At 41.1% G+C, this 26,620-nt stretch overlaps 2 protein-coding genes across 2 annotated transcripts in view; one reads left to right on the forward strand and one right to left on the reverse strand.

Annotated features, from left to right (window-relative positions):
• Nucleotides 1-10,188, forward strand: part of LOC102208995 (excitatory amino acid transporter 3-like) — an 18,259-nt gene extending 8,071 nt beyond the window's left edge. The window contains exon 6 of the mRNA XM_005737326.1: nucleotides 9,573-10,188. Within this exon, the coding sequence (XP_005737383.1) occupies nucleotides 9,573-9,630 (58 nt within the window). The 3' untranslated portion in view covers nucleotides 9,631-10,188. The remainder of the gene's footprint in view (nucleotides 1-9,572) is intronic.
• Nucleotides 536-17,239, reverse strand: p4hb (prolyl 4-hydroxylase, beta polypeptide). The gene is made up of 11 exons (XM_005737320.2): nucleotides 16,898-17,239; nucleotides 14,275-14,481; nucleotides 10,512-10,645; nucleotides 10,199-10,336; nucleotides 6,220-6,324; nucleotides 5,991-6,116; nucleotides 5,176-5,376; nucleotides 4,786-4,906; nucleotides 3,481-3,662; nucleotides 2,231-2,344; nucleotides 536-1,299 (listed from the first exon to the last, which is right to left on the reverse strand). Exons 1-11 carry the CDS (start codon nucleotides 17,034-17,036, stop codon nucleotides 1,228-1,230), a joined length of 1,539 nt encoding a protein of 512 aa, XP_005737377.1. The 5' UTR covers nucleotides 17,037-17,239; the 3' UTR covers nucleotides 536-1,227.
• Between the last annotated feature and the right edge of the window lie 9,381 nt (nucleotides 17,240-26,620).

The following is a 26,620-nucleotide window of genomic DNA, read 5'->3' on the forward strand; positions in this document are numbered from 1 at the left end:
GTGCTGCGTAGAGCCAAAAGGGATGCAGGAGGTACAGTATGGGTGAGGGGTGAGGCTGTTCCAATTGTTCCCTCCCCGCTTCAGATATCAGACACGTCTCTCAGACCGACCCGACCAGTAAACTTAACCAATCTCTGTTTGCTGTAGTAAACACATGAATCTCTGATTAGGCATGAATGCAGTGCAACCCATCAGAATCCCCCATACTCCCACCCACCAGGTCTGAGAGCGTCCACACGGGCCAACTCTGCCCCAACCGGGCCAAACCGGCAACAGTTGGGCACAATGGTACATTATTTAAAAAAAGAAAAAGATGACAAGTCCTAAATAATAATAAAAATTTAAAAAAAAAACCTCAAAGTGAAAGCAATTAAATAAAATACGATTTCCCCAAAAAGTTAACTTTGTTCCTTTCAGAATAGTCAGTAGCCGCGCTGAAACGAGGAGACAGAACCGAAAGATTTGGGAATGAAGAAATGACAGACCCCCCCCCCCAAAGAAAGAAAATAAATTGGTCTCGGCTACAGATGGGGGGCTCTTTGTGCTACACCATGGGGGTTTATTTTAGTGAAAACATCTACAGGATGGCCCCTTTTCCCCTGAGAGATCAGTCCTTACAAAACTGTCACACAAACCTGTGGTCCTATCAGAGGGAGAAGAACACTGGCAGCAGCCCGCCCCCCCCTTACATACAAACATAGGTTACAACGCTCGATTTGCTGATACCCACACTGAACAAATGAACAGCAACGACTCTTTAAAAGGAGGGGGGCGTGTGGAAAAACAAACATTTTGAAAACTTGGATCTCAATGCCATTTTTTTTCTCTTTCTTACATTTGGTTCAAAATATACAAGGCAGACAGCTGATGTGGAGCTTTGCAGACAAGGCATTGAGGTCTCCCACAGGAAATGGTGCACTGTTCCACAGGGTCCCGCCAGGTGGGACAAGACCAGTCTGAGCCAGAGGTTTGGAGGTTGCAGATGTGACGAGCCGGGGAGGGGGTTAAAAAAAAGAAAGAAAGAAAAAAAGCCCTGCCATGCCAATGATGGACTGACTAGCTGGTGGGCTGTTATCAGGCCAGCTTACTGACTGACTGAGAGGCAGTTAAAGGGGAATAATGAATGTTCACAGGACAGGGAAGGTCCACAAAGAAGTGAAGGTGGTGATGGTGACTGTTTGGGAGGGTTAGGGCGGGACTCTCCTCTCTCTCCGTTTCTGCCGACGTTTACAACTCATCGTGTCCATCGTCGTCAGTGCCGTCCTCACTATCGGAGTCGTCCTCCACGTCTTCCAAGTCCTGCAGAGCAGAGAACAAGGGTTAGAGATTCAACAAAGTCCAATTTACTCTGTACCACAGAGGGTTTATAGCTTAAATATAAACTGTCAACATAAACCACTCAACGACATTAAAGGAACACTTTAATTGAAAAAATGCTGATATCTACTGATACAGTCAGAGTTAAAGTAAGACTTTGCTTATTGAGACAACTCAACAAATCCTGCTGCTGCGGCAAACTACCGAAAATAACCCCCGATGTCACCCTGAATCCCTTCATCACTAAACAAGACCTTGAGTCAACACCATCAGACACACAGCTCGCCATTTTGATGACATCTCTGCTTTACAGGGCATTTCTTCTGTCTAGTCTGAGGACAGGTGTGGTGAGGAGAGGTGTGGGATATGTGAAGATGCTAATGGTGACTGCTACGCTGCACGTGCTGCTTTTTTCCTGGAGGCTCAGGTCTCCAGGCGAAGCCCAGTGAACAGCGACAACAGCTGCAGGAGGCATTAAAGGACTGGGCTGCAATTAGACTTGTGTGAAGGGGGGGCGTGGTGGCAACAGTGGAGTGGGAAGGTGTCAGGAGAAAGTCTCACATGCTAACGTGCACGCCAGAGTGACACAGGGAAGTACGGTAGAGTATCTCTGCATACATCGAGTTTCAGAAACTTCACCAAAGTCTTTATTTTCTTCAAGTATTTGAATCCATAGATGTCGTAATTCTGGCTTTTATCCAGAAAATTTAAACATACATTTTGATCAGCTGCTTACATCTGGGCAAGAAAACAGCTTTGCCTCAAACCTGCACCCAGACATCAGATTATTTGGACATCTACATCCGTGAAAGCTCAAATGCGATACCGGCGAGCATCTAATCGATGAGGTTCAACGGTGACCGCAAGAGTGCCGTCTGTGCACTTCAGAGCACCTCTGTTCAGAGGATCTCACCTCAGGTTCCAGGTCATCGTCATCATCTCCTGCAGGGGCACCGCCTTCTTTGCCGCCACTCTCCAGGAACTTGGTGAAGCCCTCAAGTGTTCTCTCCCCGTTGTAGTCGATCACCTGCAGATGAGACGTCATTTCAGAAAGAAAACCAAGAAAGGAAGAGTCTCCTCTGACTGATGTGCATACTAATCCTCATCCAAAAGACTTATTTCCTTTTGGAAAACACTACAAATAAAATTGGAAATAAAATCGTGTGCACTGAAAACATAAATTTGATATAAATTTGTTCAAAGTTAAAAACTTTTCCATATTTGTTTCTGAGAAATGCACACAAAGCATTTAATTGCAAACACTGAGTAGATTTGCTTATTTTATAATGTCCAAAGCTGCTCTATATGCAGGACAAAAGTAAAGACAGACGGTCAACTTTTGGAAAACCAGCAAATTTAATTTTAGCATTTTAAATCAGACATAATCATGTCTGTCATTGCAGCCACCTCCAGACTCCGCTGCATGCTTCCACTAATCAGTGTCACAGGCTAATCTGCAGACTTATTATGGGGTGACCCTGGTATATAGCACTCGTTTAAGATTCCTGAGAGAAAGTGGCACGAGCATGCCTGGCCAATAAAGCGCAAGGCATGTGCAGGCCATCTTAAAGTGAGTGAAGCCATCGAGCAGGAATGCTCCAGAACCGCACACCAACAAAATGCTGCAGAAACCTTCAGGAGTGGGCTCATGTTTCTGCACAAGGTTAACGCTGCTAAATCAGGAGGCAGTAATAGCACTGAGGTGACCCCAATAGCAATGATTTCAGATTCCAAGAACTCAGCAAAGACATAAATAAGATTAGTGTGAGGGTGGAAATGGCTTCTCTCCGGCTCAGTGATCAGACAAGGGAGTTTCAGTCGTAACATGCCAACCGTTATTAAAACTGGTGTGGCGTTCGGGCCAGTGGGAATCATTTTCTAATGTTTATTAAAAAATATCAGTATTAGTAGTCATTTGTTTTTAACTTGGATTCATCAGCTTTTTTTTTTTTTTACCCAAATGTGAACATAAATCCAAATTCAACATTGTTCTGTACTCTGAAACTATTGACCGACAAATAGGCCAGTAGCTGTCCTGACCACAGTTTTACTGAGGTCACAGATCAAGGAAGGCCAGGTTTCATTTCCTTCTCTAAACTCAGAACGTCCACGTCAGCCATCTCCATCTTTTACATACAGTCTGTTAAAGCAGTCAGCACTCACCTTGCGCTCTTCTCCTGCAGGGAAGAACTTCAAAGTGGGGAAACTGTGGACTTTGACAGCCTCAATCTCATTGGCTGTGGAGTCCATTTTGGCTACAATAGTGTCGGCGCTGTCCTTGTACTTCTCTCCCAGCTTCTCCCAGATTGGAGCCAGCTGTTTGCAGTGTCCACACCATGGTGCATCTAAATCACCACAAAGATTATTAAAAGAAAACCAGAATTTTAATGGTGAATAATTTTTGATAAAAACAGTAACAACCATCAGCTCAGGGAAAACAATGTAACTTTTACAAAACTGGTTAAAAATGACACCCCAGGATGGAGTAAACAGCATCAGCACACTGATGCTTACCAGCTACGGTGGATATAAAGTGGCAGCTGACAAAATCCTTTCTGAAGCCACCGCAGGTTGTGTTTGAGTTGGGTTTGCGTGTCTGCAGCTATGTGCTGGAAGCCCGTCAATAGTGGATTCAATATCTAAGCTAACTTTAGCTAGTGTTGTTCACTGGGAGCAGAAAAGGCCCCGAGGTTACCTCTACCAGCCTGTGGACTGATTTTAAGGCCTTTCATCAAAGAGAGTCAAAGGAGGTTTAATTTTGTTAAAAGGTGTAAACTGCTCAGACACTAGCAGACATGTTTGCACTTATTTGTTTAGCATTTATTTGAAACCTCAAAATGTAATTCTATACTGCAGAAAGAAACTCTTTACTCAATATGCATGGAATGTTTTTCTTTTTATCTCAGTGAGTAAAATTCAGTTTGAAACGCTTTACAGTATAAAGCTAGAAACAAGTAACCACAGAGTGTGCATGCCATGTGCAGCCTCGGCTTCCTGACCTGGCTCTATCCTTTGGCTGGCTAGAAAACGCATCACCTGTCAGGGAATATGGGGCCTTTCCTGATGTTCATACCTCAACATAAACCAGATATGGAAAAAATGCTCCAAAAATAGTGCAAATCTGGACAAGGATCACTAACAAACAATCCTACAGCTAAATTTAACCAGAGCTTTTCAGCATCAAGTGTCTGGTAGCAAATTAATTTGCAGAGAGCGTGCATGAGTGAGCCTCGAGAATGAGCAGGTATCTGGCTTAGCTTGGGCAAAGCAAGACGATTTGAGTTTCAGACAAGGGGCTTTGCCAAAGCTCGCACCCAAGAGAGTGACTGCAAAAATACCCCATCGCCCCAACAGGTGAACACCCCCCCGACCTGCTTGCCCCACTTCTCATTTAAGGATATGGGAGATAAACACGCTGCACCATAAAATAAAAAAGGTTGAAATGCAGAAAGAAGGGAAAGCTCTTACAGAATTCCACAAAGACATTCTTGGAGGGATTGAAGGCGACCTCCTCAAAGTTTTTGCCGACCAAAACCTTGACAGGGTTTTTGTCCCAGTCTTTAGGGATGTCCTGGCTCATGAGGTGGGGCTGTGAGAAACAGACAATCACTTCTTTAAAAAGCGAACTGTGGTTTGGAGAGAGTATTTAAAGCACATTCCTACAGGCAAGGATCACACAGATACTTTATGGCATTAAGCGGATTAAGGCTGTAATTGCTTGTAAGATTCCAAAAAGATGTTTGCACTCTGGATGTGGTCATGCAATCGCCTTCACTATGTGATTTATGGAGACTATTAAGTCCAAAATTAACATTTCTTGTGGCCAGAATAAAGTCTATGTATAGCGGTGTCCCTCACCTTGAGTTTGCCCTCAGTGAACAGTTTGCAGAACTGAGTGATGCTTTCTGCAGTGATGGCGTCGCTCTCTGGCTTGTACTTGGTCATCTCGTCCTCCAGAGTGATGAGGCGGATGGCAGGGCACTCCTCTTTCTTCAGGCCGAAGAACTCCAGGATTCGCTGGTTGTCGTCAATGTCACTGTCGATGAAGATGAACAGGATCTGGACAGAAGAGAGGGCGGAGTCAGTGAATGATTTTACTCAAAATAGCCCTCCTGATGCGTGCGTCAGGGTGTATACAGGTACAAAGAGCCAAGTTTAAGAAGTGTGATTAAATGTTTGCCAACTTTGGATGTTTACTGGAGAAAAAACAAAACACCTTCAAAAAGAAACGTTTTTCACCATCTTTACCAACAACACATGTGTCTGCTTGGCTGAAAATACATTTTCAATAAAGTGTTTTCCTTGAGGTCACCATATAAAAAACACCCAAATAACACGTTCCTTCATTGCAGGTCACTGATGGCTGGCTCCCTTCTGCTGGACACTGAGTGCTGCACCTTATTTTCTAGCATGATGGAGAATACCCACTCTTCCGATTGAGTGATGTGTACCAACTCTCAAAATTGCTTGTCCACGTGATTAGAGATAACCTCTAACAGTTAGGTTGGCTAATATAGCCAGCCACCTATTGACATTTGTAAACACCTATAATGTCCTTTATGGGCAATAACTGCAGACTTTCTGGAAAATCCAGCATCTCAATCCCAAAAGAAACACCACACTGCTCTCTTGATGGTACAATTTTGCACTTTACAGTGACAGCTTTGCCGTACCTGACCCTTGAATCCCTCTGCGGCCTTCTTAAACTGGTCCATTTTGTCCTGGAAGTCTGAGGCAGCTTTGGGCAGGAACATGAGGATGTGGGACTTGATTTCTCCGCCGAAGATTTTAGGGGCAGTCTGGAGAAAACAGTTTGACACGTGAGGAAAACATCTGGAGTGCGGACAGCATGATGGTGTGAGAAAAAGGGATCTAAATGCTGTGAGCAGCCCCATCAATTACCTGCTCGGTGAACTCAATGACCAGGGGCAGCTGGTTGGCCTTGACAAAGGACTGAAGCGCTTCTTTGGTCAGCTCACCATCGAAGGTATTGCGTCCCTCATCAAACTGCAAAGGAAACATAGAAACATTATAGTTGCAAATATTACCCACCTGGTGTCACATCTAGTCTGCCTGTGAACACCGGACATAGATTTCCCAGACAGAGCACTTTAAAGTCGCCCGGTAACCCCCAGCAGACCGAAGAGACTTTTATCGGTTGTTAAGAATAGCAGTGGTGCAGCTGTGCCAGGCAGCTCTTACTGGCACAATAGCAGAGAGGAAATTTGGCCTGTGGCGTACTGCCAGCCTGAATGGCACTGAAACTTAAGCTCCAAAATCCTCGGTCAAATAAACAAGTGAAAGACTCCCAGCTGTTTATTAAAACCGAGCCCCTGCTTTGGGAGCGTTTGCTTAAGAGCTGCCCACATGTCCGCGATGTTTGTGCCAGTATGAAGTTACCAACAGGTTTCAGAGGCCAGACAATGGCACGAGGAGGACTAAGCACTTGTACATGTGCCAGATCACCCAACACCCTAAGGGCCGAACACTTATGTTGTGAAGTTGCTTCATGCTGCAGCAACAAGGCCTGCATGAAATTGTTTGTTTGTTTTTTAAATTACAGATCACCTCCCAACTATCAAACAAGGACAGAGCTGCCTGTTATTAATTTATTAAATACACACCGATGTCAGAAATAGGCCAGTAGCTGTCCTGCAGTGCGTGGACTAGGGCTGAACGATATATCGCATTTGCGATAATATCGCGACATGATCAAGTGCAATTTTCTAACCGCAAAGGCTGCGATTATACTCTGGACATGTCCAAATTCATGGGCTGCATCCTCCTGAGGCCGCATTTGTAGACCGATTACGTCACAGCGACGCGCCGAAGGCTGTCCAAATTACTACCATATCCCAGAATTCATAGCACGGCTGGAACTCCAGTTTCCAGCAATGGCGGCCGCTACTAAGTTTTGAAATTACTCATACTAATCTTTCTGGGTCACAAAACAAACTTTTAACATATTTTCAGGCGAGAAAGTAGTTGTGTAAACATCAAATATCTGCTCGGTTTATCAAGATATCCCATATTTGCAAAAGTGCTTCGACGTTTTCAGAGGCGTCTGCTACCCTCCGGCTAGCTCGACAGCTAGCCGCAAGCTCGAGGGTTACTGATGCGGCCGAGAACGGCACAACTCCCGGCACATCATTTTCAGATCACCGCGGAGTTTCGCTGCTCGGGTTAAACGTAATATATAAGTCACTTAGACAACCTAAAAATGTTATTGTTGGGCTTTTTTCAGTGTTTTGTTTGTTCGTGAGTAAATCGGTTTGGCTGAGATTAAAGTTATTAGATTAGATAAAATAAAACTTTATTAATCCCCCGGGTGGGTTCCTCCTTGGTTTTCACACAGCTGACTAAACGTCAAACAGAAAACTTATTAAACAGAAGTATGAGACAGTCGAGAATTTACACCAGTGTCTGGTTATATTTTAGATAGCAAGGAGCACACGGCTGAGTTTATTGAACTCCACCGAGACAGCGATGACGCTAATCAGAACTAGACCGTCTAATTTCACGCCTTTAAATTTTAAAGTCGTGTTTGTGTGTGTGTTTATACAATTGCTATTATGTTTGCACTTTATGTGTAATGTTACTGACTGCAGAGATCAGTAAGATGTGTGTATTTTTTATTTATTAGTTTTATTTATTTAATATTATTTTTTAATTGAATGACTGTCTAGTAGTTCACAGATGTCGAAAAACTGAGTGTGGTAAAGCCACTGATTTTTTTTTATGTATATTTCTGCAATCTGCACATTGTACTGACTTTCATTTTAATGTTTACACCAGGGTTCCTTGTCAGCACTTTATGCTCAGATGTTTGTAAGCTAAAAATAAACTATTGTGTATGTTCAAATATACTGTTGTGATTGAAGAAGTTAAATAAAAATGTCAGTCATCAATTCATGCATCACCTCATGTCATCATAACAGAGGTCTGTCTTCCAGGAAAGAACAGTTTAAAATTAATGTAATATAGTATTGGCCATACTATATGATGTATTGCTTGTCTTTGTTTAATAATACAGAAGACAAAGACCTTAAAAAATAATCGCATATCGCATCGCAATCGCAATATTGGGGCAAAAAAATCGCAATTAGATTATTTTCCATAATCGTTCAGCCCTAGCGTGGACACACACGTGCAGTGTCACAGTTTAAGGTTAGATTTGAAAATACAGTTATTGTGTTTGCAAGATTACTTTCCATCTATCAAGAGATAACGCTGCTTTCCTGTCTCTGCTGACAGCATAAAGCTATGAAAAACTCAACATGCCATTGGTTTAGAAACCTGAAGCTTCAGATAATGTTTCCAACAACATTAAAACTGAAGCGTTCTAGTCAATTAGTAACACTTTGCTCCGAGTGTTCATATTTTTTTTTAGAGGTGGCTCTAAATACTGACAAACTGGCAGCACTCGCAGGGCAAAATGTTCGACACCAGCCAAATCCCCCCCCTCTTTATGTCATTTAAAATCTCGGCACCTTGTTTGTGTTAACATTGTTTGCTGTGCTGCAGCAGTTTAAGTTTATACTTCTCTGTTACATTTGACACTTGTTAGCATGCATCTGTGCACATGTGTTGTACCATCACAATTTACAGATGCAGCTATCTAACCGAGCTTCCTAGTGTCAGCTGTTTGTCATTTCAGCCGCCTTTGGCTCCAAAAAACTAACATGGCAGCAACCACTGCACCAAGGGTTAGTCCAGAAACCAACGCAAGGCATCACAGCAGCTTTTAAATTTGAGTCGAGTTTCCAGGATTTGCTCATAGTTCAGATTTTGCTGTGTGAAAATGTTTCGGTTTCTTGAGTTTCACTGTTGATCATTGCTCAGGGGAAAAACTCATGTAGACGCCAAAACATCTGAATAAACACGTTCGACAAAGTGACCAGGCAGGAGGTGCTGGCACATTTTACCAAACTGACAACCACTAAAACTAAAATGATATGAACTACAGTATTTTAGCTTTAGGTACACATTACTGTTTCAGTTTTTTCTAAACTCTAGTTTGTTTTTATTTTAGTGAAAATGTTTTCAAACCCATTTTTTAAATCAAGCAATCTGCCATTGTTTTTACATGTTCTTTAAATTTGAGCTCTTTTGAATTTATGTAACTGACATGATTTTGAGGTTAACATTGACATCATGTGAACACGCTCGGCCAATAAAACATCCACAGACTTTTCGTAACTGATATTTGCATTGTAATTGATATTGTAAATTTTCAGCGGTTTTCATTTCCGTAGGTTCCTCGTGTTACATGGTTGCCAACGCACCACTTCTGAAAGATCCTCTGGACTTTGACTCAATCTGATGAATCAACAGGCTGACTGTACTGCAGATAACAAACTGATCTGACCAACTGCACATGAGATGGCTGTAGTTAATGACCTCTTGTGTAAATTATAGTGAGTTTTATTACCTATACAGGCTTATAGGAAGGCATTCAAATTACATGCATTCATCCTCTGCCTTTAGCCAACGGGAGCTGCTTGGAAGACAGACAGTAACCTAACAACATGCACAGCAGTGAGGGCGAGCAAAGTGCACGTCTTAAACGTTCAAGTAGCTCAAACGAGCCAAGTTTAGCACCGGAGAGCGGATACTGTGGGTTCAACAGCATCAAATTACAGAGGTGTGGATCAGAGACACAGCTGTGGCGTCTTCTGCAGCTCCACTGTAAATACTTACACATGGAAGTGCGTTTCACAGGCACAAACAACATATTTACAATGTATTCCGATTACACCTCAGACTGAGAAACAGCTTTAGATGAAGTCAGTAAGAGAACTATGTCTTCCTGATGTCCTGTGAACACAGTTTGTCCACATGTTTGTGTACAAACAGACGCAAGAGAATATTTGAGAGTCACCTTCTTGAAGAGGACAACGCTGTCCTTGGACACTTCAAACTTGGAGTAAATGGCATCGCTGGAGGTCTTGGCGAAGGGAATGTCATCTATGGCCTGAGCTGCTTTTTCATAGGCCTGGGCACCAGCAGACTCTGCATCCTAAAAGACAAACAGCAATCCTCTGACTGAAACTTGCAGTAGCTTCAACCTCTGCTTTGATTGCAACACGACAATATATGTATATTTTTAAAGGAAAGGCAGGAATTAGGACTAATCTTCTGCTTTTAGAGATGATACCGTAAACACATTTCACTTATAGAGATCCGAATCGCACCTTGAAGAATCCGATGACTGCCACCTCATTATCAGCGATCAGAGACTCTGCGTCGGTGACCTCATTCAGGGTGGCGACGGCGGGCCCTGTGCGCTTCTTCAGCCAGTTGACGATGTCATCCGCCTGCCTGCCAGCTGAAACAAAACAGTAATTCAGGCTTTTTAGTTTGGATTTCAATAGAAATAGCTGATCTTGAGTGGGGGGGGAAATGGGTACATGAATATTAATTTGAAAAACATCTATGTGCCTGCCTCTTCTTTGCCCACCTAGTTGAACCAGAGCTACGAGTCAGAGCAGTGCTAAATTTCATTACATTTAGATGAGCTGTTAGAATATTGTTGAAAGCAGTTTTGTAAGAGCCAAACCGTTACCCAAACACAGTCTAACTTTACCCAGCAACAGTCTTAAACAAAATGAAGCCAACACCAGTGCTAAATACCATCAGTTCCTCGACTGGCCATTAAAGGCTCCATTAATTCCCATAAACGTCCAACTTCACAATACACAAAAAAGGCCCGTCAGTAAAGTTTCAGAAATTTACATTTTCATAAATCTTACATGACACAAATTACCTGGGATCTGTGTCTGTGCAGCGCACCTGTACGTTTTTATGAAGGCAGCTTGTCAACAATGAACACTAGCATCAGCTGATTACGTGGCACTCTACCATCTCAACCAAGCATGATTATAAATAAAAATAATATACCGGCAAACAAAATACCAACTTCATTCTTTACATTGCATGCATGCATGCTTTTGTATTGGGGACATACCCTACAGTCTGTGTATAAAAACACGTGCATATTTTATTTAATTTGTCCTTTTTGGCCTGAATTTGTTTTCGTTACAGCAAACCACTCACGTCATCAGGAGTTTTAAGAAAGGTGCAATCTGCATGCTGAACAGGGACAATCACATTTTTAAAGAGTTTATTCTCACAATCACATTAGTAACACTATGCCTAAAAGTTCAATGCACCAATTAGTTTTAAGTACAAAACTATTTAAAAAGCACCAATGGATCAGGCAGACCTTGAAATTTTTTGGGGGCGTGAGATTGAAGTGAATTTGCACAGCACTTCCTGTGGTCACGTAACACACGGAGGCAACCGACTCACTTTATGGGTGTGAACACTTAAGCGCCTTTGCCAGTTAAAATTTTTGCACTTCTGCAATTTCTGAAACCTAACTGCTCTTTACAACTTCAACTCAGGCTCAGTCGTTTCCCCTTTCATATTCAAGTACCTCAGCAGTTTAATCACCACACAATGATTGAAAAATATAAAACTGTACGCCACATTTGTGAGGCTGTTAAAACATGTTTACTTTCTGTGGGTTTTACTTAAACTGGACTTAAAAGAGGCTGGACCTGTGATGCAACAGCAGTTTCACTATGAAAACGATGAGGCGATTCAGCACGTAGTCTTTATGCAGCACTTTGAGGTTTCAGGCAGTGCGTGGGAGGCGGCTTTTTTTTTTTTTTTTTTTTTAAGGCAGAGTAGTCGTTTCCACAAAAGCACTTCCCAACCTGCTCTCTTCTCCTCCAGCTGAAAACTGAGTCAGGCCAGCAGAGGAGACGTGAAGAAATGCACATACCTCGACCACGTCCCAGTGGCAGCGTGAGGGGAACGTGCGGAGCAAGGCCCGCCCACTGCCCGTCTAATGCAGCCGATTGGCTGGCTCATGTTTAGGCTGCTGTGCAGATCATATTACTTAGGAGTCACTCGGGCCCGGCTTCAGCAATTTAATCTAAACCCCTAACCCTGTAATAACATCATTTTTATGACATAATAGTCAGTCACTATGCTCAGACAGAACTTACTTAAGATTGCATCATTTCAGAGGCAAGACCAATTCATCAAAGAGCATTGAAGGAGAAAAGTCACAAAGCAGCAATGCACCATCAGCTCAGTATTTTAGCACCAGCTGAGAAACATGATGAATGATGCTAAAATAAATACTATAAAAGTAGATGTGTAGATGTGATTCTTGCTAAAGCTAAAAAAATAAATAAATAAAGTGAAAGTCAACAGTTTCTAAAACTACTACAAGCTACTTTCAGGTGCTCCCTTATTCACAGGAGATCGTCACAGCGGGTAACTCTGCACGTTTGACAGATTTTTACACCGGTGCCCTTCCTGAAGCAACCCCCAGGGGATTGGTGTCTCCTCCCAATACTACAAAGACAAGTATTGTAGATGTGTAACAAAGGATAAACTTCAGATTTCTCATCAGTTATTCCCAAAGTGTGTAGTTCATATAAATTTCATCATGAGGCAGAAATTAAACTAAAGGATGAACATTTAGGCTATCAGTTTGTGTTGTGCTGTTTCTATTATACTGCATGTAAAACAGGTCGGTGGAATGAACCAAATATTCATACCAATTTATCTTCTTCACATTTAATTAAAGTGTTCAATTATATATTTATGTTTTTTCTGGTTGTTGACACTTCAGAAAAACTAAAAACAATTGAAATAATAAATCTCTCCACATGAAACTATGATACGACCATCTGGTTTAACCACAGGATGATTAAAATTTACTTTAAGAGTCCTGCAGCTTGCCATCCTTTATGAGTCAGCTACTGTTAATTAAAGCTGATGTTTCTGCTTAAATATGAAAAATGATCATGTGATGGATGAATCAGGAAGGACATTGTGTAACTGATAAGACTCGATCAGGAAGCTGACGTGGAAGTTTGTCATCTTTCCATAAGTCCATCCTTCCCCGAGCTGACGGGGACCTATGCAAGTAGTTGACTAGATGACTAAACGTTACTGCACTCACTACACTTAAATTATTCTTGTTTTATAAACAGCATGGATGTAGACTTCTTTCTACGAGGGCTCTGGTGATCCTACTCCAGAAATGTTTTAATCCACCGTTCTGTTTTATATTAGGCCGTTTGCGTATTTTGATTTGGCAGGAATCCTGCTCGTGTGTGTATACGACACCTGTTCACAGCAATGAAACTTCCTAATTATTTAACAAATTTTGGCTTTTATTAGCTTGTTTATGCAACATTTCTACTCCTGTACAAAAGATCTGAGCCTTCCTTGTGTCTGTGTTTTGGTTTGACTTTTAGAAATAATGTTCTTCTGATGTTATCAAGTCTGAAAACAAGGATAGGCTACATTTAGCATGGGGGCCACAAACAAGAATACCAGTAAACCCCCAGAAACAGTCACTTATAACTTAATTGGCTTTGACCTCTGAAAAAGTCCCAATGCTGGAGCTTCTGTTCCTTTATGTTTGTCATCCTGCTAGAACAGAGGCAGTACAGACACTGATAACCAAAGCAGATTCATGACGGTCATCGAGTACAGACTCACTGCTGAAGGAAACGAGATGCTTTCTCGTTTTAATAATCATTTATGCTCGCTGTTATAGTGCGAGTAGCCGCTGCAGTATGCTCCTTAATGACACGTGTCACCCCCAAGGTAATATGTCCCTTGGTATAGTCTGAATCTCTGAACTTTAGTACAGATATAATTTAGAAATGGACACAATCACCTCTGTCTTTAATCCAGCTGCAGTGGCACAAAATGCCAAGTTACAAAGGTCGAGAGGGCCACGACCAGCTGAAATGGCAGCTTGACAGCGTGTGTATGTGAATAACTCAGTGTTAACCGTTTAAATGCTTCCACCCCCTCCCCTCACTCCTATTTTAATTACTTGGAAATCAGCAGCCAGAAACAACTATGGTCCACCCCAATTTTTAAACTAAAACTTATGAATGAAACGCATCCATCCCCACTCACCTGAGTACTCTTTGGGAGATTCCTTGTCTCCACCCTTGAAGAACTTTATGGTGGGGTATCCCCGGACGCCGTACTCTTGGGCGAGTTCTGTTTCCTCTGTGGCGTCCACTTTAGCCAGGCGGATGTCTGAACTCTCTGCCTTCAGCATGCCAGCAGCCTTGGCATACTCTGGAGCCAGGGCCTTGCAGTGACCGCACCATGGGGCATCTGAGGAAACCACACAGAGAAAGGTTTGTATTGCTACCGAGAATGATATCAGATCATAATGGTGGAAAACAAAAATGTGACAAAGAACAAAAGACCACATGAGAATTTGTATTAATCAGCAAATTAAAAAGCTACATTCATCCAAACTATCCATCGGCCATTTCCGCATCACCTTCTGTCCTTGGGGATGATTGATAAGATTTAATTTGTAGTCAGTTCTGACTATAGGTTTTTTAGAGAATATTTTACTGACACCTCAGTGCTTCTGTGATGAAAACTATGTAGAGACTGTAGAAAGTCTATTGAAATAGGACTTGGATGTTCAAAAGCTCAACTGCAATGAGCCTGATGTCTTTTTGCAAAATTGTTGCTGTCAGAAAACGACAGCAGCACTGATGAAAGTGCTCGAGTGCCTGGAGGCATTCGATCCTGATTGATAGGACACTCCAAAGTGGTTCTGAATTTCCATCCCCATTTCATCTCTTGGATCCAGCTTCACAAATTTGTACAATTTGATTTTTGCTCAAGGATGGTGTGTGAGTGGGATTAAAGTATTTGAGTCTCCCTTTGCTTGGCACAATGGGATAATAAAGAGGTTTTCCTAAACAATCAATTCTGTTTATCATCATTTAAACAAAAAAAACAAACACGGCCAATATAGTGTCCTGTTATTCTATTGTGAAAATATCTGAATGTTTTGAGCAACTTAAAGTGAAATCAGCAGGTTTCTTAAAGGATGCTTGTACTTTTAATGATTCCCTTAAGGATCCATAATATATCTGTATGTGGATAAGGAGGGTAGGTTGGTGGTTCAATCCCTGACTCCTTCAGTCTGTATATTAAACATCCTTAGACAAGATACAGAAATCAGAGTTAAGACGGTGTGAGAGTGCCTGACTTAGTGTGGCTCATAGTAAAAAAATACTTTGAATGCCCAATTAGAAGGCACCATTGAAATATCACTAATTTACCAAAATAAAAAATAAAAAATAATGAAACTGGGAGGTGTGTGTGTGGGGGGGGGGGTTTATTGCAAGAGCAAAACCTTTTCCAATATTAAAGTTGCACATTTAAATGTTTCCAGGATTAAAATAATAATAATAACAACTTGAAGACTAAGATCAGATAATCTTAGATTATAAAGACAATTTTGCTGAAGAACAAAACCTTGTGTGTGCCTCTCTCCTCTTGTTTCACGTTCAGTCGCGAAGTGTACTTATACACTTGGAACCGATAAACCTGCTTATCAGAAAGGCCACGTCAACTAATGACCTCATTTTTTAAAACGTATTGACAAAGAACTAAACTTCCTTGTACCACTCGGGTCATTACAAACACACACAGTTGAACTTTTGTAAGTACACGTCAACCTAGCTCCATGCACGCAGAGATCCCGCCCAGCTGAGGAGGACGTGGGCAAACAAAGCCCTTCATCCCTCCCATCCCGAGAGCCGACTAGTCCAATCAGCTGTCACACACTTTGTGAAAAAGGTCAACAATCAGACAAAAGTGAAGCGGGACGGGCCTGCAAAGCCCAAACTAACCAGTTTAATAAGCCAATTCAATCGGGAAATGAATTATCAGGAGGTGCAAGAAAAGCGAAAGCTACCGCATGAAACCGCAACAGCCGATCGAAACCTATCTTGACCCATTTATCTGCTCTCCACCATCCCAGCTTCCCTGCATTTTACAATTTGGCGACTCAAATTAGGGGGAAATTTTGTATTAATAAAAAAACACCTTATTAAAAAAAACTCGCTATATTTCCCCGATTATAAGATACGCTAAATACTCAGAACTAACACAGACTTCTCTAACTTCAGAGAAGACTCACTGCCTTTTGCTATGTGCACAGCAACTTCCTCAGACACCCCCAAAGGCCCAATTTGAGGCGTGCAAAAAACCCCTTCGTGGCCTTAATAATGCTCTTAAAGCAACAGATGTATCTTAAGTACGGCACTGCACAATTTCTATACAATTCACCAGAGATAAAGCTAATTTAAGGATATACTATATTCGCACAGATGTTACAAACTGGTTGAGGTTTGCAGAAAATAAATCTGAGGGTAACAGCCAAGTTTTGCCTCCGCGGCAGAGTCCCGTTACACTTCGGTGTTAGCTTGACTACTTTTACCATCACAGCGAGAAAACAGCCCGATGATCAAGGCTCTCTGTTTCATTAAAGGAATAACTACAGCAGCTCTGTAGCTCGGTGAATTACAGTCACGCATGAACGAAAAACCAAACCCAACGTCGGTGAGTTAGCTAACCAGCAGCAACTTATCTCAAGTGTCAAAGTTTAATGCTAACATTATGTCAGGCTTAACTCGGCTAGCTTAGCTCTGCACGAGCTGAGACCGCAGCGGGAGGCTTAGCTTGAGCTGGAGACATTTTAAAAGCAGTCAGAATCACTTACAGAACTCAACCAGGATGTTGGGGTGAGCCTGGAGAGCCTCGTCGAAGTTACTCTTCTTCAGCACCAGGACATCTTCTTCCTCGGCTATCTCAGCGTTGATGGCCACAGCCAGTGTGCAGAAAATCAGAAACTTCAACATCGTCGCCGTCGAGTTTTCTTCCCTAAAATAGACGAAAGGTTCGGACGAGCTCGGCTACGGCTGTGGTGGAGGAACAGGTGTTAGTTTCAGGTCCGTTTCCCCTCGTTTAAGGTTGGGAGAGTAGCTGGTATTTTGTGTCTACCGCTACTAACGTGGCAGTGCACGCAGAAACCGGAGGGTCAGGCGTAATGCGCATGCGCCTTTATGAGGCAGAAAGCAGTTCGTGTTGAATTGTGACTGGATCGCAGCGGGCTGCACCTGGAAGTGAAAGAGAGGCGCTCCCTGCACACATCAGTCCGCCGAGAGCAGGAAAACTGGATGGGAAGCTTTTAACTACCCACACTTTTTAAACAGGGAAACAAACTCAACTATGTAATCATATTTTATAGATTTACTTTATTAGAGCACATTACAGCGCACGAACCACGAGTGCAATATGTGAAATACAGTATAGTGAAACATCGGAATTCACTGAATGCCTTTTCTTTTTTTCGGCTCTTGGCTGTGGGGTGAATATGAGTGTAAACTGATGCAACCAGCTGGGGGTTGGAAACTGGGTATTTGCAAAGAGGACAGAGCAAAGTCTGAATGACTAACGCTTATCTGCCACACTGATTTTTTACATTAACACCTCCATTGCAGCCTGGTTTGACAACAGAACTGAACAAATAAACGGAACTTTCTGTACTCACTCTGGATAATCCCCAGAACGCTGTGTCAATAGTTGGTGAAAGGGAAATCTGGTGGGATGGTGCTACAGAAATCTTTGCAATGCACATATTTTAAACCAAATAAAACCAAAACTGCTGCGATGGTGAGATACAGGCATACATGAGAACATTACTTGTGAAAATCAGTCATTTGAGAAAATTTTAGTGTATGTTTTACAACCTTCTTTACTAAGAAGTCAGGACACACTGTAAAATGTCAAGAAAAGTGCAATGTGATTATCTGTAAATTATCAAAAGCCCTTTAGTTGATTCAAACCAGATGAAAGACAATGTTTAAAGTGAGAAGTGTTCTTTTTTTCAAAAATCATGCTATTTTAAAAAAAATTCCAACAAAACATTTTAAATATGTTATGAGGCATGTTTACCACTGTGTTGCATCACTGCGTTCAGGAACGGATGGACATCAGTTCCTGGAGATTCGAAGCCAAATGTTTTCACATTTTTCAGTGCATCTTAATTCATATTTATTGCTTTATAGTTGCAAGCATGCAGTTTAGAACCCAGACACTCTCTTTTATTGAATATGTGCAGAATGAAGTTTTGCATTGTCTTCCTGAAAAGGTGTCATCTAGATGAATGCCATTATATGTGGTTGCAAAACCTGTATGTATTGTTCAGCAGATTTAGTGCCACGTGTACTAATGCACCCGCAGTCACAGATACTGGTTGTTAAACTGTGTGCTAGTAACAAGCTGGATAGTTTATCCAGCTTGTTACTATATATATATATGTCAGCTCATCTATATATATACTATATATAGATGAGCTGACATGAGCATTAAAAACAACCTACTGTAGAATAAAATATTAATATAATTATTGTGACAAAACAAAACTGGCTCAGAGGGTAAAGCATGCACCATTGAAAAGGGGAAGTAGTTAAAAAAAAGAAAAAAAAAAGAAAATGACATAAAAATAACAGCCTAAAGATTGTAGAAATTTGTGTTCAATTTTTTTTAAGTATTAATTTTGTAGTTTTAAATGAGTATTCCTGAAACACTGCTACGATTTCCACCGCAGAATAAAGTGTGTTTTCAGTGCAGTTCTGGCTGAGGGCCTGAACATCATGGCCAGTTAGAAAAGTTAACAGGGAATCTATACGAAATTGCCACAATAAACTGGTGAAATTGACATTACAAACCTTTTCCTGAAGTTTTTGTAAGTGCTCCCTGTTGGTAGTCAACATTGGAGTTACATGATTTTTGTCTTAGCAGCACAGATGAGTTCACTAGGAGGAAACATCTGCTTCAGACATTCATCTTTATGCGCTCCAAGCAGACATTTTGGGGATTCTTAAAAGAATATAATGGCCAGACTGCTTCAAGCTGATGGTTACTTCAACAGTTAAAACCAATAACCGCTGGTTACAACCAAACCTTGATGGGCTACAGCAGCAGTAGACCACACCAGCTGCCAGTTTCTTGTTCCTAGCTGCCACACATGTCAGCTAGGAACAAGAAACTGAGGCTAAAATTCACATGGGCTCAACAAAATTGCCAGACTGAAAAGACTTTGCTTGATCTGCTGACTTGCGATTTGGATGGTAGGGCCACATTTTTCATGTAAACAACATGAACGGAGGGATCCATTCTGCCTTGTATCAATAGTTAGGGCTGAGTATTATTTAAACTCAACAGCGTCCCTGAGTATTGTTGCTCACCATGTCCATCGCTGCATCACCACAGTGTATTCATCTTCTGATGACTGCTTCCAGCAGGATAACACACCATGTCACAAAGCTTAAACTTAAAGTGTCCCAACTTTTTTGGAAACAGTGTTGAATTTGCTAGTATCAGTAATTAATAACCATATTTTAAATATTGGCATTAATAGGATTATTTTTAAACTATCATTTCAACTTGGTGCTTTTTTAAACAAAGAGACGATGCTTGGTTAACTGGCAGAATTTAGACCTTTACTTGAGAAAGCCACTGAAAAACTGTGTTACTGCAGCTTGAGGCACAAACAACAAATGCTGCTGAGGACAAAGAGAAAGTTAAAAAGTTCAAGAATATACGCAGGACACTGTGGCATGTTTTTATCACAGAGAGCGAACTTCATCTGCAGGTCGCTTCGAATATTTTACATAAACAGATATGTTCATGGCACCACAGGGTTTTTTGGATATACTATATGTTGCAGGTGTCTGTGCAGTATAATATATGAATGCTTCAGTGAGGAACGAGAAAAGCAGTTCAGCAGGTATAGTCGGTGCTTATGTTTGGAAACACAGCGGGGCAGGTTCGACTGGTGGAGGTTAAGAAAACATTTTAAAAAGAGGGTGCAGCCAATTCTGGTGAAACCATAACGCAAACAGTTAAAGATTAGGAAAGATAAATATGTGCACACAATCAAACAGGCAGCACGTGTATTTTTCTTATTATAGGTCACCACTCGCTTGGTTAGACTCCCAGATTGCTAAAGCAATGACATAACTGTCACATCTTCTATCACAGTAGCTACAGGCACACGTTTATTTTATACAATCATACAAAGCCGGTACTTATTTGAGGCCAAACTGAAATACATAACCCATTCAAATGCAGAATAAATGAACATCTGGTGGTGAGTAAGCACATAAAATGTAACAATGTGGAACATTATATCTAAATTATAGGGTCTTTCATAGCTCAGACTGGTCTCTGATAGAGAAGAGTAAATTGGTAAACCACTCACAACTTCACAACTTCCACCAGTAAAGGATTTCATTAGGAAGTATCAGTGTTGTCGAAAAAAGACGTGATCCAGAAGTATTTAATGTCTGGGGACTCAAAAACACAAAGAGACTGGTGTTTAACCCCATAAACACCCTGAATTTTTCAAATGTTCACATTAAGAACACTCCCACATTTGTTCTGTAACAGGGCCTCAGCAGTAAGTCCCTAATAATCAACTTTGGCAGAAGTTTGAGATTAAAATAAGTAATCTTGTCCCCATCGCTGCGTTCGAGTGAGAGTTTTAAAACTGCTGCAAAAATAAATTTCATTCTAATTAAACAGAAGTGTATGTTTGACAGTAGATGTAATGGTTCTAACGGTGATTCAGTGATACTGACACATGCCACTGGTCCTAAACCGTTTCTAAAAAAAAGAAGGAGAAGCAGCACAACAATTCTGCACTCATTTAGTCACAGTAATACAAGCAGGAGCAATAATCATGCCACACTCTGGAACCTTCGAAACAGGGTGGCAGGTTGACTTTTTATAATAGATATGACCTGATACTGCACCTCCAGTGTGGAAACAGTCAAAACAACACAAGCTGATATAAGCTGACAGACTATAGTCTATATATGGACCTAGATCCAAAAATATTAGATTCTAAAAGACTTATAATAAACCTTGATAGCTTAATTTTTTACTGTTAAAGAGTCATGTCAAATAAAAATTGCATTAGAAACAACTTACAGGACTACACATAATAAGATGACTTATGATGACCAAGGCAAAAGTCAGAACATTATCCAGACCGGCTGATGTGAGGAGCCTCTTTATGCCGTAATATTCAGCTCTATCAGAGCTTTCAGAAAAGTCACTTTCGCAGTTTTATTTTCTGACATGCTTACGTAATCGCTGTTAACGCCTCTAAGTTTCCTCAGAGCTCTCTATCTGATAACCGATGAACGTGGGATTAGTTCCCTTCTGTCAGTGACCGCTCATGTTTTTCTAGTTTCTAAAAGTAGAATGGGAGGCAGAGCCTTCAGGGATCAGGCCCCTCTACTCGGGAACCAGCTCCCAGTCAGGATTCAGGAAACAGACGCACTCTTTACTTTTAGGATCAGGCTTTAAACTTTCCTTTTTATTAAAGCTGATGTTAGTGTTGAATCAGGTGACCCTGAACTGTCTCTTAGTTTCTGCAGAACTTCCCATGATGCACTGAGCACTTCTTCACTCACCTCTTTTGATTCCTCAGATGTTGATACATTTCTCTACACCTTACTGGTCACTGCAGATGGCTGCCCCTCGCTGAGCCTGGCTCTGCTGGAAGTTTCTTCCTATTAAAAGTGAATTTTTCATTCCCTCTGTCGCAAAATGGTTACTCATAGGGGTTCATTTGATACCTGAGGTTTTCTCCAGAATCCTGTACAGTATAAAGCACTTTGAGGTTACTGTTGTTGTGATTTGGTGCTATATAAATAAACTCGATTCAGTTTCCTGGCAGCAAACCTTTCTGACTAGAGCAGTAATGTTTGAGCATATTAGTATTCATCCATAACCCTCTTCATTCATCCATGCATCTCAATTATCACACAATTATAAAGTGACACCCACAATTTATGGATGATGTTAACCCACAGTATTTGTATACGAGGAAGTGACTGCAGGAAACAGTGGACTGTCCGGTCAATATTTCAGGAGGATAAAAGATTCAGTGTGTGCTAAAGCAGTGATACTGGTTAAACAAATACTGAATACACAAAGCTTTTCAGTGTCTAACCTCTCACCTTTAAATTTTGTTTCCTATAAGGAAAAAGAGGCTTTCCTGTTCATTCTAAATACAATCACTGAACAGCTGAACAGCTTTTTTTGCCCGCTTTGAGTCTCAAACACAGCGACCAGTGACCACCACAACCCACACCAGCCTCTAATAACTCCCCACTTATTCTTGAGGCACAGGATGTGAGGTGTGTGCTCTGTGCAGTGAACCCCAGGAAGGCTGCAGGTGGAGTACCTGGGAAGGTGCTCAAGGAATGTGCCTCGCAGCCAGCACAGGTCTTCACTGACATCTTCAACCTGTCTCTGGAACAAGCCGTTATCCCATCGTGCTTGAAATCTGCCATAATCATCCCCATCCCCCAAAAAGTCACCCATAACCAGACTCAATGACTTCCACTCAATTGCACTAACCCCTGTCATCAGTAAGTGTTTTGAGAAACTGGTTCTGTGGCACACTGTAGCCTACTACTACCCCTACTGCTCATTACGCTGCTCCTTGGACTTGGACTCGGTGCTCAAACTGTCTGTCTGTGTCACTCCGGTATTGTGTATTTTTTTTATTTTGTATGATTATTTTATTGTATAGCTTATTAAAATGTGCTGAGTATATGTGCACTTTTACAGAGCTGCTTTTAATCTTGCTATACTGTGTATAATGACGATAACGGCTTTCAACTTCAACTTCAGTCCACACGTGTCCTGAGCTCGAGCTGGCGGGCTGAAGCAGCGTGACAGTTTGTCACGTTCACACTTGGTTTGGCCACATCCTGAAATCTGTCACATCAGAGACACCAAAACATCTTTATGCCAAGTTAGGATGAACTTCCTCACAGCTTTACTACACGATGTAATGAAACTATACAGAGGTTCTGTTAATAAAAAATATCAGTTGACAAATAAAGGTTACATTCCAACTCTGGAGAGTTAGTGTTTGTTGATATTTCTGTAACTCTTACATCTACAGTCATGTGAAAGAAAGAAAACCACCCCATCAGTTCCTAAGTTTCACATATAAGTACAATACTTTAGCTTGTAACACCATTTGAAATAATCAGCGTGGAGGAATTTGGTCCCACTCTTGTTTCAGTTCATTGAAGTTTGTGGGTTCATTCACGCACAGCATTTCAGTCAGTGTGATGTCTGCACTTTAACCGGGTCATTGCAGCACCTTGATTCTGGTGATTCCTGGTATTCCTCTTTGGCAGAAAGGTCCAGACGCCAATTTACCAAGAACGTCTGCTTTGATAACTTAATCAAGTGTATTTGATTATCAGCTGCTGCTTTCCCTCTTGATTCCTAAGGAAGCAGTAAGAACATACTTAAATGTTCACACACCGCTTCTATTTTTTGGCTCAGCTTTTGCTAAATAAATGATGACGTGGTGTAAAATGCTATGTTTCCTGACTTTTAGGACCTGCTCAGGTGTACATGATTTCTTTATTATGTCTCTCACATGACTATAACTGTTAGTTTCCACCTCGTGGGCAACTAGCTTTCATGGAGGGGCAATCAGTTTATTTTATCAAGGTCAGTTTTTTAAAGGCAAATACTGCCCTCACTGACTGTTAGCGCTCTAAACTTAATTTACTTTTTTTTATCATATGTTTAACTTTTATGTGATCAGGCCAGACGGCCCTGAATTGTCTGCTTTATATGATAATCACAGCAATTCATGGAAGATTCAAATAAAATCGCATGTCTGCATGCATATTTATAAATAGTGTGGGTTTCATGTAACTATAAGGTTGGCAAAGAAAAGATAGAAGTCTTTGAAGGTTAAAACATTCAACGGTCACTTCAACATTAGATACAAGCACACAGTGGAGCAAATATTCATGTAATAAGATGAAGGTTATGGGGTACTGTCTGGCAGAGCAAATATGTGTGTGTTTGAGTGTGTGTGTTTACTTGGCTATTAAAAAAAGGTATGAAAGACACCCCAGAATGTGCTGAAGTACTCCAGCGTTAGAGCAGATGGTTAAACAAACTCAAGTCATATGAGAGTCAGTTGGTTTTAAACACAACTAACTGCCTGGACCCACAGATCCAAAAACATGTGAACCATTACTGGGCCAGAGCACAGCAGAGGGTGCCAACACTCAGCTGCAGTTGGTCTGATTCAGATGGCTGATTCGGGGGAGTTTGATTTGTTTGGTATATCACTGATATTACTAATGTCACTAGCCTGGCTGTAGCTCAGCAGGTAGGTAGAGCAACCTTCTACTAATAGGGAGCTCTGTGATTTGCTCGTCGGCTCCAATCTCAATGCCAAAGTGTCCTTGGGCAAGATGAACCTTAATTTGATGATGCATTCATTGAGGTAGGAAGGTTAGAGAGAAAACACTTTGGCATAGAAAAAAGGGCCTCTAGGAATGAGTGAGTGAATGAAACAAGTTGTGGGAAGCACTTTGACAGCTTAAGTAGAGTAGAACAGTGCAATATAAGAACCAGTCCATTACTTTCTGGTATTGTGGCAATACTGCTAACAACAGGTGAGTACTGACATGTCTAGAATCATATTAGCAGTCATTTAGTGTGGCTTTATACTTATAAGTTGAATATTTACTCTATTTTTAGTTTGATCTAGATTCAAGAAAATCTTGGCTTTATAGCTGCTAAGTCCTGAAACAGGGTCACCAAAACATAACACACACATAAGCTCCAGAAGTGCTTCTGCCTTCTCTGGGACTGAGGTCATTTAAGATGGTCTGAGATGAAGTGAAAAATTATCATATAGTCAGATTAATTAAAATTAGAAATTTTGAAAATCAAGTCCTGTTTGTAAGGTTTATTGTTCCCATTTTAAACAGCATTCCTGCATTTTCAGGAAGTGGCGTGTAAGATCATTCCTTGAGTAAATGCTCTTAGTTCCAATAGTTTATACTGTACACTCAGCATATACTGCAGCTGATAACATAACAGTGTTGAACTGGATGAGCAGTTGTGGATAAGCTTAAATCACAGAACTGGAAAGATGTGAAGAGGCAAAGTGAAAATGTGATTGTTCGTATGGTTGACTGCAGCTGGAAGTTCAGTAATAATCATGACAAACAAAGCAGGAGGACACGATGAAAGATGAGGAGACTCTGATGGAGGTTAACCACGCTCACACTCACGGTTCGGCCATTTAGCTGAAGCCGTGTCATTAAAACTTAATGGTATTTTAATAAGGAGGTTTGCAGAGGCAGAGAGAGATGACAGTTCATCTTTAAATATATTCATTTTAAAAAAGAAAGGAAAGTCCAATGGCAGTTACCATGACAACAGCACCTGTGAAGGCCCTTTGAGCCGCTGAGGTTACTGGAAGAGGACATTTGATTAAAGGGACCTCTGACTCTGACGTGGGTTTATAATCAAAAAAGCGGATGATGATGTCATGGCAAAATTACTGATATGTTCCGTTTCTAATGGATACGATGTGAGAGGATGTTTAAATGTAACTTTAAGTGAGATGGTAAACAACAATGTGTCATTTCCTCCACAGTAGAGGTGTCAAACATGAGGCCTGGAAGCCAGAATCGGCCGGAAAAGACTCCAATCCGGCCCGCTGAAACCAGCAATCACTTATTTATTTCTATGTAATAAGATGCAAGGCTTTGGGGTGCTGTGCGTTTGTGGCGGATAGCTTAAATTTTGTATTTTAATCAATTTTACAGCTTGTCCTATTGATAAGGAGCTCCCCCACACCAAAGTAAAGTCCCTGTTTTCACCATCTACAACTGAAATTTCAGATTGTTTTAATGAGCTACCAGAATGTTTTCTGTAATTTTACACATTTATTTCTTACAATTTAAACCCAAAGAGTCACGCTGACAGAATGACCTGACCACCAAACATCCCAGCTCCCAGTCTGATAATGCATAAATAGGAAATATCTCGATGCGCTGAAGCTCCATAAAGAATCTGCTGGCAGTGCATAACCACCAGAAACATCAGATCCACAGTTTTCCTGGAAAACAATGTTAAGTCTGTAGTTTTAATGTGGAAGCTGATTGGTTTAAGATTATTTTCCCACAAATACAGAAAGAATCAGTTCTGTGTTATTAATGAGAAACAGATAATAGCATATTTTTGGTTGAAGCGCTCAGTGGAACAGTTGAAGTGTATAAAGATGTCAGCGTTTTTTGTTTTTCCCAGATTCATTTCAAATGATGTTTTTCAATTTAAATTAAATGTATGCCTCAGTACATTAAACTATTATAAGGTTTGGCTGGTACAGATCTTAAATCTTTTTATTATCTTTTTATCAAATTATTTATATTGAGAGAATGTGTTTTCTAATTTAATCCAAAAGATAAAAACACCCTGGGCAATGTTGTCACAGGTCTCATAAAAAACAGTCACAAAATAATTATCCAGCCATCATAACACTTGGGCAAGCAACATACCCTATGTATGTAAAATGAGGCTATCCAGA

The sequence above is a fragment of the Pundamilia nyererei genome, unplaced genomic scaffold, assembly GCF_000239375.1.
Source record: "Pundamilia nyererei isolate P.nyererei 1_Seehausen unplaced genomic scaffold, PunNye1.0 scaffold00075, whole genome shotgun sequence".
Taxonomy (NCBI): Eukaryota; Metazoa; Chordata; class Actinopteri; order Cichliformes; family Cichlidae; genus Pundamilia; species Pundamilia nyererei.

Excerpts from the sequence above, each read along its gene's own strand:
- p4hb (XM_005737320.2), bottom strand. The coding sequence starts at position 17,036 with ATGTTGAAGTTTCTGATTTTCTGCACACTGGCTGTGGCCATCAACGCT. Across the intron at positions 10,337-10,511 it reads CAGTCATCGGATTCTTCAAG|GATGCAGAGTCTGCTGGTGC; the intron begins GTGCGATTCGGA and ends TTTGTCTTTTAG. Across the intron at positions 4,907-5,175 it reads TCACTGAGGGCAAACTCAAG|CCCCACCTCATGAGCCAGGA; the intron begins GTGAGGGACACC and ends TGTTTCTCACAG.